We start from the raw sequence: 13,381 nt of genomic DNA, 5'->3' as shown, positions 1-13,381 counted from the left end.
AAAATCTTTTTTTATAACTGGTGAGCGCGTGCAGAAGGCATTTTTTGAATCACGGTGTGCTATGAGTGACTTACATATTTTAAATGTATTATTATGAGTGTGCGAAAAACTTTTTTTATAACCGACACTACATGTCTCTTAAGATATTTTGAATGTGTTTAAAAATAGAGAAAATAATATTTAATAAACAACGTATTGAATCACATTATTGCTAGCCTATTGTGATGTACTAATTAAAGAATATATATATTATGCTTGTGCGAAAGACCTTTTTTATAATCAGTACTACACGCTTGTTAAGATATTTTGAAAATAGAGAAAAAAATATTTAATAAACAACTGACTGAATCATATTATTACTAGTTTATTGTGAGGTACTAATTAAAAAAAATTATACAAAAAGTATTTTAAAACACTATTTATATGACAAAAATTCCCCTGCATTATTTTGGATTGCTTTTGAACCTTTTTATTTGGGGGGCATTTTTGTCCTAAAATCTTTGGTGAAGCTGTTGACCCCAAAAGGGTTATATATAAAGATATATAGTTATAGATGATTCGATGAACATCTCTTTGCAAAAATGGCCAAAATTAGGTTAAATTTGACTTCTAATAATACAAAAGTGTTTATAAGTAAGTAGCTACTTAATTTCATAATGCTACCCCAATAAGGGCTCTCTAGCACTAGCATCACAATGAGTTAGCAATAATTTGGTTTAAATTCATTTTTTTTTGCTAGAATCGAACCGAAGATCTCTCACTTACAAGTGAAAATGAATATACTTATATTATAATACTAAGTGAATCTAGTATTAAGTATTAACTGATATAGTATCATATTACTTATTCCATGCAATCAAAATCATTTTAGGGAGAGCGAGAAAGCGAACCAAAATTCAACTTATTTCTCTCCCTCGACTAGCTAAGAGTGGCTAACAACTGTTCAGAAAGGCAAAATGAGTTGCCATGTAGCTAGTATCATGGGCGGAGCCACATACACAGGGACGAATTCAGTGTTAGCTGGGTTGGGAGGCTATAACCCAACAGAGATTTTCCTTCACACCACCTTCATCACTGTAACTTCTCTAGCCTTTTTATATTAGGAATTTTAACGAAATACTCTTAATACTGTTCACTTTTAATGAAAATGACATTTTTATTCTAAAAAATCACTCCTGGTACTATTAACTTACAACATATTTTTGTCCTTTTGATTAAAATTCAAAATTTTCAAATTTTTTTCATTAGTTTTTCTTTTTATATTCCATTGGCGCCATAAGCTTTAGCCCAACCAATTTTAAAATCTCGACAAATGATTTAGCTAGTCTGTTGGAGATGCTATCCATATGCTTGTAAGGCATGTCATGTGAAATAATGTTGATATGTCTCTTCATATATCATCATGACCAGATAGTCTAGATTTTACAGCTTTGAAATGAAATAATAGATGGATGGTGGATCCACACAGTTGGGGACTTTGGGCTTCAATGCCAAATCCAATTAACGCAAAAAGCAAACATTCAAGGACTCAAACCCAAACATATCAACCCGGTCATTGGGTTTTAATCAGCCGAAGTGCGTGTCTGGCAGGTATTCGGTATGAGTCGGAGCATTTTTACTCATCATGTTGTATGCGCATCATAAATCATAAACGTTTTGATGTAATCATCTGTGTAGTTTATGATGGTGAGCAAAAATGTAGCTGCAGCCGGGCATCCCACACCATGACAGCAAAGGTGTTGACTGTATAGCGATCCAAGCGGTGTGATCGGAGTGTTTGTCCCGAAAAGCCAAAAGCGATTTCCGATCAAAACTTCAGAAAAAGGTCCGCAATATGCATGCCTAGGTGAAAAGAAGAAGAGAGATCAGAGATGGCAATTTCCAGTTCTACCCTCTCAGTTGCTTCCCCATTCCCCAACAACTCCCAGTTCACGTTCCTCGCCTCAGTCCCTCTAGGCATGCAATTGCAGCAATCGCACTAGTGCACTACTTGTTTGTGTCACATTTTGTCTTCCTTTTTGCCGCTTTTTTCCCGGATTATATATACCCATTAATTAATTTGGTGAGTAATTACTTAAGTAATTAATTAATAGCTTTGATCACCGCCTCTGCCACAAGCCTCATAGCCATCACTCAATCTGGTGTCGCTCATGGGTACGTACCACCTTTGATTCATTACGAAAACTTACACTTTCACTGTTTGATTTCATAAGTTGCCCGATTTTGTTTCTAAAAGAATAGCCAAACCACTGAATTGCTTGATACAACTTGGAACAGCCTCAGATTCGACGAACCCATGTCGACAGATTACATGTTTGTTATGAAAAGTTCTAAAGATGGAAACTTTTGTAGGAGTTTGAGACCCTCTTATCCCACATTGGTTAACAATATTTTTTTCACTAGCCTTTATATATGCTTATTTATTTTTTTTAGTAATTAGAACTTGGACCATTTGGATATAGATTGAAGACTTGGACCTTATGGTTGTGTGATTAGGCTTGATGATTATACTATAATAATTAATTAATCAAGACAAGGGCCTTGGGCCTTGGGGCACTTGGAGTCCTCAGTTTCATCAAAAATCATATTTTTCTTCCCCCTTGTCTTCCGTACAAAATTCCCAGAGAGTAAACACACAAAGCAATTCGCTAGAGTTCTATAATCCAGTGTGGGTTGTAGAATTAGGTAGTTGTATCTTGGTCAAGCAGACGTTGTAGAACCACAAACACACGAGTGAGACGGAAATACTGTTCAAAGGACATAACGTTTGCACTAGCCTCTACCTTCAATTCATTCAAGTTAGTATCATTTTAATTTTTTTGTTACTATAACATAATTGCATTATGTATGACAAGTGTTTTTGAATAATAAAATATAAGTATTTCGGTTCTGTATTTCTGTTATTTTATTGTTTCTAAATTATTCTCCAACAACTTTTCGGATGCATGGCGGGTTACAGTGTTTTGAAAAAATTGAATTTAACCCGGCTGCCTGATTATGTAACTATGGACAGGTTAGTCCTCTGCCCCTGATTATGTAATGCTACTTATTTTATTAGACCTTTTCGATTTCTGTAAGTTTTATAACAAATGGAATTTCATTTTTGAAGGATCGAGTTTCAAGTGTTTTTCGCTAACGTGTAATGTTATCGAAGGACTTATATGTGAAAAGCCCAAATTTGGCATCATTAGCATCTTGATGTTTATGTGTTTTACATTGCGCATTGTATTAGGGTTTTGTTTTTTCACTGACCATGCATTTATCTTCAAAATCAAAACTTTCAAAGAGGATTTCTCTTTCTTTTAAGTCAAGGGAATAATTGAAGGCGTACAAGAAGCATCAGCGCCTGTGTATGTCTGCAGCAACTGTTGAGCAGTTTGTTGAAACTGTAAAAGCTACTGTCTTGGCGAATCACCGTTGGGTAATGTTACACCATGTTTGTTCCTAAGAGAAGTCCTTTTTCTGTAGTATGTTCTACTTATGGTGCTTATTGCATCACTACAGGTTCAAAGTAAAGGCTTTCTTCATATTCGATCGCTACTTATTGGGAGTGGACCTGACCTGTTCCTAAGAGAAGTCCTTTTTGCGCTTAATGACCGTTCAAGAACCTTGCCTTTATTCGGGTTCATATTATTTTCTCAAGTCATGGTCTCGTAGATGCACTTCAACTTGTCAAAGACTGATATGAAACCTGCGATTCTTTGAATATATTTTGACACAGGTGGACACTCAAGCAAATGGTACATCTGATGTTTTATACCTTGATTCTTTACACAACAAATACATCTAAGAGACTCGACTGCTAACATTTTTCTAGTGAAGGTGTTGTTGAAGCTCTAGCTTTTGGTGGTTATCAAGAAATAAATGGTTGTGTGATTGTGAGGCTATGGAAATGTAACTTACAGGATAATGTAATCTCCACTCCGGCTGCACGATGGGACAATTTTGCCTGGCATTACCCGTAACTCTAATTGAAATTGCTCGCATCAAAGGGTTCCAGGTATGTGTTTGGGGTGACAATCGGTGGTGGTGATTAATCTACTTGTCATATTGCTTGCTTTCTCCTGCAATCTTTAATTATCATTTGAATAAATTTTCTCCATTCCCAACCGAGAAATGTTCAATTGCAATATATGAAAGAAGAACTTTTATCTGTATAAATAGAATATATAGCGCTAAATAATCGTTGGCATCCTCCCGTTGCAAACTGGTTTTATACTTGGCAGTAAACCTTTGTAAATCAGATGAAATCAAACTGGTTTTATCCTCCCTTTATATGACAGGTTGAGGAACGCCTTGTGTTGGTTGAGGAATTGTTTGAAGCCGATGAAGTCTTTTCTACTGGAAATGCTGTCTTATTACCTGTGCGCAGCATAACTTACATCTGTGAAAGGTGACTTACTTGCTTCTTTTGTCTTACGATCAGTGTAATGTGCTCATACTTTACATATCTTTGACATGCTACTAGATTAGAGTTAATACTTTTTTTTTTTTTTTTTTCGGGGTGTCTTACCTTGAAACTGGATCCGGTGGCGTCGTGTCTCAGAAGATGCACCGGGCGCTTTCAAATATACAGATGGGTCTTAGAGCTGGTTTGATATTGCTGTGCTTTGAGAAAAAACTGATTAAGCTCATTTTTGCTGCTTCACGTTGTTAGCTTTTTTTCACCCAAAATTGTGAAAATAAGTTGTTTTTAAGTGTTTACCAAATACCTTTTTGAGTTCGGCTTTTTTTTTATGCCACTTTTTATAAAAACATCTTAATACCAAACTAGTACTTAGAATTCGGTGAGACAGTAACCTTTAAGTAGGAAGGATCCATCATCGACTCAGAAACTTGATAGATTTGTAGAACAAATAGACGACGTAGTTTGTTAACCAAATATATATGTCCAACATAATACCTCGTCAATTTGAACTCCGAACCTCTTCTAACATAATAAACAAAGACATTACCAGACCAATAGCTACTCGGTAATGCCTTTCAAGTTTGATAATTTTTGTAGTAAATTACATACATGTGTGACACATATGAGTTACAATCTTTCATGTTTTGATTTTCTGAGCGGCTTCTCTACTCATCTATCCTCTCCCAAGATGAAATCTTCATCTTTCATCTTACGTGGTGGGCATTTTTGGCCGTGGACCATGATTGACGAGTTCAAATCTTATGCATCTAAAACTATTTGTGGCCTCTCTACGTATCACGGATTGATTTCTATTTACTCTAAATAAATTAGGTCTACTTTTTTCTCATGGTCTGACCTGGCATCCTCAACGTTTCAAACTTTTTTGTCGTACATGGTAATTTTAAGGTTTATCAAACTTGTCATGTCCATTTCATTATGCGTGATAAGCTAGTGAGTCATATATTTAGGAGAGTTCAAACGCTAAAAGATTAGTAAAAGATATTTATCATATTTTTGTTTAAATGCAGGTGATTAAATATCATAATGAATATGATGTAGGGTTCCACTTACGAATTGCGATCCAAAACTTTTAATTATCTATATTATTATAATAGTTTGAACTAGGGATGGGCAAATGGGTCTATGAACCACAGGTCGAGGCGGGTAATTAAGGTTCGGGGCGGGTACGGGCTGGTTCCTATTTTGTAAAAACAGAAACTTGGATGGGCGGGGCGGGCCTTTGAAATTTTTGGTTCAGGCCGATTCCTGAAGTATAGGAACCGCGGATACCTAGACCGGTCCATTTGTAGTTAGAATGGACGGATGAGATTGAAGAGATCATCTCTCCATCCAATCTGAATTGTTGGTTTTAGGTTTGCCCGTCCTCAAACCTATTGAATTCAACTGTCATTCTCACTCTGTCGATTGAGTCTCTCTTGCCGTCTCCAGTGCGTCGTCCCCTTCCCTTCACCACCCCGACAGCACGACGGCCTAGGCGACCACCATCTTCTCGATTTGTCACCTCTTTCTCGTCGTCTCGATTTGACATCCCAGAGACCCAGACTTACAAAACCAGCCACCCCACCACCATCTTCTCGATTTGTCACCTCTCATTCTCCATCTTGAGTGCGTCATCCATTCCCCTCATCGAGGAGGACGGGATTCAGATCCTGCAGGTTTACTCCAAGGAGATCAACAAGCGCATGCTCGACACCGTCAGTCCAGGAACGTCGTCACTTCCGCTGCTCAAAACGGCGCCACGGAGTCCGAGATTATGAACTCCGCGGTAGAATCTACCGCTGTTGCCGCCAATGAGGATGCTAAGGCCGAAGAGTACTGATCTCTCCATGTGTGGTAGATCACTATTAGCTTCGTATTAGGGCTTTCATTTCGAGATCTGTTCGTATTTATCATGGATTTCTTATGATGCCTATATACCTAATGACCTTCTAAATATTTAAACTTTGTTAATTTCGCTATGCGCTTCAATTCTCTATGGATTATATTATCTAGGTTTCTGTTGTGAGCATTGATCTACTTTGTTCGAAGATGTTTATGCTTAAGATTTTATAAGGAAGTGGGTGCATTTGGAATTGGAAATTTTTCGAAATCTTTCCTCTTGCATTATCTGGGTTTCCTATTGCATAATCTGCTGCACTAGTGAATCTGTGCAATCTGTGCAAATTCCAGTTTTTTTTTTTTTTTTTTCAAAAAAAAAAAAAAAAAAAACCAAGGACCCGTGGACCTGGCCCGAACCGCCTTGTTTCAACCGGGCAAGGTAAGGTCCAGTTCCTATATAAGAAAATGTAATCCCCAACTCAGCTCGACCCGTCTCCTTTGCACTCAGGTCTGGTCTGATCCCTTCAAATTTGAGCTCGACCCGACCCATGCCCACTCCTAATTTGAACCATTCAAAAGTTTACCAAATAAAAAAACTGAATACAGTATGCCTTCTCCACATAGGGTGATGCTAGGGAGTTCTTTACAAAACTTTTTTCTATTTGAAAACTCTAGAGACAACTTTTCTTATTAAAAACATTTTAAATATTGTAAGCAAAAAAACAAAAATAAAACCACACTTAAATTCAAACAAAAAATTTAATAATAAAAAATTGTCCTCAATAGTGACAAAAGTTGCTATTTGTTTTAATTAAAAAATTTTAAATAATAAAAAAATGTAGACAAAATAATGATGAAGAAAAATATAGTGTTATCCACACCTTTATTTTACATCTCACATATCTCTTGTTAATTTTTGTCGTTTTAAAAAAAAATTATATTTCATGCATTTTATTTTTATTAAGGAGAGAGGAAGGTTCGAACTACAATAATTTAAAAGAGGGAAGTTTCGAATCTAAGATACATAAATGAAAACCTAAATTCATTCGATCGGCTGTAAAAATTAAAAAAGATAATAGATATGAGCAGTAAAAAAGAATGTGTACATAGGGTATAATAGTTTGTTGGTGCGAGTGTTTTTTATTAACTTCTTAGTATAATAAGTACGTCAACGTGCACTATCCTGGGATCCCTCCTCCGTCCTTAGCAATTTGGCGTTATATAAATGTCACCCCATCACCCGTCCTTCTCTGGACTTTTGGTACTCTCTCTCTCTCTCCCTCTCTCTCTCTCTCTCTCTCATTTTTCTGGATTCGAGTTCTGGGTTGTCCGAGATTTCGAGGCAGGCAGACAGACAACATCAACCATGATTCAGAAGACAATACGCTTTCATAAGTTGGTTCGGTCTCTTGGAGTCGGTTCTTCTTAGGTTAATCTTTCGTTAAATTCCTCTGTTTTTTATTTCCTCTGTTTTCGGTTTCCCTTGTTTTAGATTCCATGTTTTATTACATTGTCGCATAATTTTACTATTTTACTCATTTTATAACGTATGTATCTATTAATTAATCCTATAAATTTATTAGAAATATAAACTATGTCGTCCTCCAATCGAATGGTAAACATAGTCCAATCCATAATTATAGCCTTATAAAAAAGTATTTTTTAGTAACAATATCAAACTATATTTGTATATCATCTTTAACTGAAGAGACATACTTAGCCTCTTTAGCCTCTTTAATATTTTATTAATTAATTTAGTTAAACTATCTATTACTTATAAAGTGTGTAGGCAAATGTGTTCATACGTATAAAGTGTGTAGACAAATGCTAGTACCATATTAAAATGGGAGCAGTTTTGCTACCCGAATCTAATTTTGATATATGCTACCCACATCCTTATAACATGACACATGTCCTATTAGTTAACCATGGTCATATTTTGTCTATTTTAGTATTTTGCATTATTTTAATATCAATTATATATCTTATTAATATTTAATTCAAAAAAATTCGTCTCTTCTCTTTCCAATCTTTACGCTCTCTCACATCCCTTTGCCCCATCCCACCCAACTGTTTGAGAGCATCCCAGGCTCCCAGCAGTCACCCATTGCAAGCGCAATTGGGTTGATTTGCCTTTTGCTTAGGAAAAACAGCTCCAGCAGTGAAAATATGAAAGGCAATTGCAGGGCTTTGGCAGCTGCCCTGCCAGTTCTCGCGAGGGCATGCGCCTGCTTGGAGTAGCATCGGATAAGGTGGAGGCCCACCCCACATCAAGGACCAGAGCCAAAAAATTCCTGTTATTTTTTAAACAAACAATATTATTTATATTATAATATAAATCTCCAACAGCATCAGCCAAAAGTTACAAGCCCATATGAACAAGCTTGAAGCTTTCACGCAAAAACCCATAAATCATGCACATGAAAGCGTTTTTCTCCAAAACCCCTGTGGATTTTCTATACACAGAAGCATCAATGTGACACAGTGGTTGAAATTACAAAGATTTTCAATGTCCAAAACAGACTAGCAAACAAGATGGATATCAGGCCAAGCTTGGCCAGCACGATGGCCCTTTGCCATGTTTTGCCCTTGTGTGCTCCAATGATTATTAGCCCACCTTTCAGCTGAAGAGGAGTTTTGTCTAAATCAGGCCATATTTTGGCACTTTAATCTTTTGGCTCTCTTTACTGGAGATGCTCTTAATAACACTACGTGACTTAAGAAACAAATTTTTCTTAAGGGAGAATCATGATTGTGATAACATAACTTCGAGTGTTTCGTTGGTTTAACTTCCAAGCATGCATTTTGGTTTCAATAAAAAAATGCTTAAGAGACCACGTACAATGTTATATTACATTTAATTGTATTAGTCGATCCTAATTCTGTTAGACAAGTGGTATACAATGTGGTACTAAGAGAATGTCCAAAGGAGTTGACAAATTTTTCTTTAAAAATGTATCACTCTTCAACAAACTCTTTAAATTTTATGTTTCAACTTAAAATATTAATATTCTAACTTTATTTAATCTTGTGGGGCTGAAATTTTATTTCCAAACTCTTTACCCAAAAACCTTTATAACTTTTTAATGGCAGTCCCAAAACAGTTTAAGATGCATTTTTCCTACGTAGCATAACAAATTCAACTTTACTATCTAAATGCTATTTCTCTTAAAGATGCTGTAATACGATCTCCTTAGGATCACTCTTTATTCATGATTGCTGACACAAGTGTATTTTATTTAAAGTAATGCTAAAGAAATTAAATTTGTAAATAAAACTTTACAAACTAAATAATGTGTCACCACCAATAACAAACGAGCACGTTTATTAACGTTTAAGTGATAATTTAATTATTAACTTTCATATCATGTAATTTATAAATTTTATTTAAAAATTTAGTTTTCCGAATTATTCATTTGATTAGTCAGAATCACATCGAGTCGTTTTCTTTGGTTAAAATACACTTGGTTAGCCGTCCTTTCTGTCTCATTAGCTGTCAAAGATGATTATTTTTCTACTTTTAATCCTTTTTTATTCTAATTATTTGTCTTGTCTATAATTAGAAGTCATGCTTCTTATCAAGAATAAAATAAAACAGAAGCCATTGCATTCCTTCTGTGCTTTTTTTTATAGGATTCTCTTGAACAAGAAAAAACTACTGTTTTCCAAACGTAAACTCATCTATCTTTAAGCATACAAATAAAAACAAAAATTTAAATTGTTGGCCTATAATTCTAAATTATTTACAACTTATGCCACAATATCCTAATTATGTTAATCAATCATATTATTACCTACAATAATAGTGAATCTCGTTGAATTTTAATAGGCATGATTTTAGGTTTTTTTATTCTCAGAAAATTCTTATTTCCGTCTAGCTTTATACTTTTTTAAGCAATCTAACGTTTTAAAATTCAAATGGTAGGTTCACTATTTGTGGGAGTGAAAATTCTTATTACGAATATTTTTAATTAATTTACCTATTTAACTTTTTACGATTACCTAATATGCCTAATATGTCACATCCCGGTCCAGGAGGGATCATTTTTCGGGCTCGCTCCACCACCGTAGCACGATATTGTCCGATTTGGGCCCCGACCACGCCCTCACGGTCTTGTTTCTGCGAACTCACACGAGAACTTCCTGATGGGTCACCCATCTTGGGAATGCTCTCGCGCGCTACTTGCTTAACTTCAAAGTTCCCATGGAACCCGAAGCCAGTGAGCTCCCAAAAGGCCTCATGCTAGGTAGGGATGAGAATATACATATAAGGATCACTCCTCTAGGCGATGTGGGATGTCACATAATATATATACATTTTTTTTTTAATAAAAAAATGAAACATGCCTAATATATTTAATGATACATGCTAAATAACAAAATGAATGAACGGTAAGGAAACATGCCTCTAAATAATATAAGCAGATTATGAAAATTATATGTTACATATAAATGCAGATAAATTATTTTAAACACACACATATATATATATATATTGATTAAAAAATAAAACATGCCTAATATATGTAAAAACTTATGCAAAATAAAGAAATGTTATTTGACTTAAAATTAATTTAATTATATTTTACATAAAAATATAAGTCAACTATTTGCACATAAATTAATAATTCATGCTAAACATGCTTAATATGACTAATAAAGTTATTAGGCATATTAGGCTACGTCAATTGTTAGGCATATTGAGCATCTCCAAAGGAGATGTCAAAAAGTTCACATCAGGAATAATGATAAAAAAAGACATCACTAGTGTTTTCCAACCGAAATGTCAATTTCTATATGGAATAACATGGAAAGGCAGCAGAGGAAGTTGTTGTTAAATTTGATGCTCACATTGTAACATAGTATCAAAACAGTCTTATCTACAATTGCATGTATCACGTGTTTAATGTCTTCTTGATATCTATTTTCTCGTGTTAATTAGAATCTTGAAGTTTACCGTTGCTTCGGATCTGTACCTAAATCGAATGCAGAACAAGCATGTGATCCATTTGAATACAGGTACGATTAGTAATGCCTCAAAATTTGGTCGATTTAAATTTTCTTGCATACCAAGTTATCATTCATATATGAATGCTTGAAGTAATTCTGCGATATTATAAAAAGCAACTAGCTACTGGTTACCTTGGTAGGTCGACCCAACATTATATGAACACAAATATGGTTGACGAAAACAATGAACTAAAGAATTGAAGATTACATGCTCGAACACATGGTGGCTTTCGTGTTTTTCTTCAGAAGATTTGGCTGTCTATGCAAACTAATTTGTATGTTTTTTGATTTCTCTGCATTATTTGTGCAGCTATGATCTTGATAAGCATGAGTATGCTGATGTAGATTGGGACAATCTCGGATCTGGTTTAGTGCAAACTGATTACATGTACATTATGAAATCTTCCAACGACGGGAAATTTGAACAAGGCCAACTTAGTCGTTATGGAAATATCGAACTTAACCCTGCTGCAGCAGTTTTAAATTATGGACAGGTAAGATTTTCAATTGAAATTGGTTAAAATACGCTTGAGATATAGGCTTATAAGATGGATTTTTGTTTTGGGGAAAACATAATTAGATTTTGAGAAGTTGGAAAAAGGCTGACTTGATGTAAACAGGCAATATATGAAGGCACAAAAGCAGACAGGAAGAGAGATGGGAAACTCCTCCTCTTTCGTCTAGACCAGAACGCGATTCGGATGAAGATTAGCGCGGAAAGAATGTGCATGCCTTCACTGTCAGTTGATCAATTCATTGATGCTGTAAAGCAAACAGCTCAAGCAAACAAGTGTTGGGTAATTTCCATTTTCATTTTGCATCGGAAACTTTACTTGTTTTCGAGTTAAATCTCTTCCTGGAGTATGGAAATTGTGTATAAATTATTTACAAGTTTACAAATCTGTTCGGTGACTGAAAACAGGTTCCTCCTCCAGGCAAAGGGTCTTTGTATATTAGGCTTCTACTTATAGGAAGTGGCCCCATATTAGGCTTGGCACCATCACCTGAGTACACATTCCTTGTATATGCTTCCCCGGTCAGAAATTATTTCAAGGTTAGCAATACGCTACTTTCACGCAAAAGCGAGCGTTATATTTGTCAATTATAGTAAGATTTATATGCTTGCTATTGTTTTAATAGGAGGGCTCTGCACCCTTGAACATATTTGTCGAGGAGGAGTATGATCGTGCCTCTCGTGGCGGAGCTGGAGGTGTCAAAGGCAGTACCAATTATGCCCCGGCAAGCAGAATAATTACGACCGTTTTGAAGTAGGGTTTTCATGTGTTACTAGTTACTACCTGTTATAACTTGTAACCTGTACTGGATATATGTAGGTTTTGAAGGCACTAACCAGAGCAAAAAGCAGGGGATTTTCGGATGTTCTATATCTTGATTCGGTACACAACAAAAATCTGGAGGAGGTCTCTTCTTGCAACATTTTCATTGTGAAAGACAATGTAATTTCAACTCCTGCCACGTCGGGGACTATTCTTTCGGGAGTTACTCGAAAAAGCGTTATTGAAATAGCTCGTGATCATGGTTACCAGGTGACGTTCCGTGCCAGTGGATTACACCATTGCTCATCTTCCTTATGGACTGATTCTAACACTGCCCTCCAAATGCGTTTAGGCCGAGGAACGCGTTATTCCGGTGGACGAATTGAGTGAAGCCGATGAAGTGTTCTGCACTGGAACTGCTGTTGGTGTTGCTATCGTGGGCAGCATTAGTTACAAAGGCCAAAGGTGCTATTAGACCTACCCTCTGCACCTAAGTTTAAATTCTCGTCTCTGTATTTGGATTAGATTAGAATACCGTTCGAAGAAAAACATACTTACTTACGCTCATGTGCAGGATGGAGTACAAAACTGGTGCTAAGACTGTAAGTCCACAACTTTACTCAACCCTAGTAGGAATTCAAACGGGACAGATTGAGGAAAAGAAAGGCTGGATTATGGAAATTGACTGAGCTCTTTTTTACCCACCACAATATTTCAGATTAAAATTTACTGTGGATCAGTTGTAAAAAGAAAAAATTGCTGTCGTGATCCACACTTTGCCACTTGTACAGACTGCAGAACTCTTTTTTTTTTTTTTTTTTTTTTTTGGGTTTGCCAGTTTATCAGT

The 13,381-nt window shown here is 35.7% G+C and overlaps 1 protein-coding gene and 1 pseudogene across 1 annotated transcript; both read left to right on the top strand.

Moving 5' to 3' along the window:
* The first annotated feature begins 1,871 nt into the window (after positions 1-1,871).
* On the top strand, positions 1,872-4,657 carry LOC137718157 (branched-chain-amino-acid aminotransferase 5, chloroplastic-like; annotated as a pseudogene).
* Positions 4,658-11,628: 6,971 nt separating this feature from the next.
* Positions 11,629-13,223, top strand: LOC137718833 (branched-chain amino acid aminotransferase 1, mitochondrial-like). The gene is made up of 7 exons (XM_088699031.1): positions 11,629-11,751; positions 11,878-12,054; positions 12,180-12,311; positions 12,398-12,496; positions 12,592-12,804; positions 12,887-12,999; positions 13,109-13,223. Exons 1-7 carry the CDS (start codon positions 11,644-11,646, stop codon positions 13,221-13,223), a joined length of 957 nt encoding a protein of 318 aa, XP_088555157.1. The 5' UTR covers positions 11,629-11,643.
* Positions 13,224-13,381: the final 158 nt, after the last annotated feature.

The sequence above is a fragment of the Pyrus communis genome, chromosome 8, assembly GCF_041283825.1.
Source record: "Pyrus communis isolate YQ-2024b chromosome 8, ASM4128382v1, whole genome shotgun sequence".
NCBI classification, from domain to species: domain Eukaryota; kingdom Viridiplantae; phylum Streptophyta; class Magnoliopsida; order Rosales; family Rosaceae; genus Pyrus; species Pyrus communis.
Note: the sequence above shows the minus strand (reverse complement) of the source record. Positions and strands in the feature narration are given on the sequence as shown.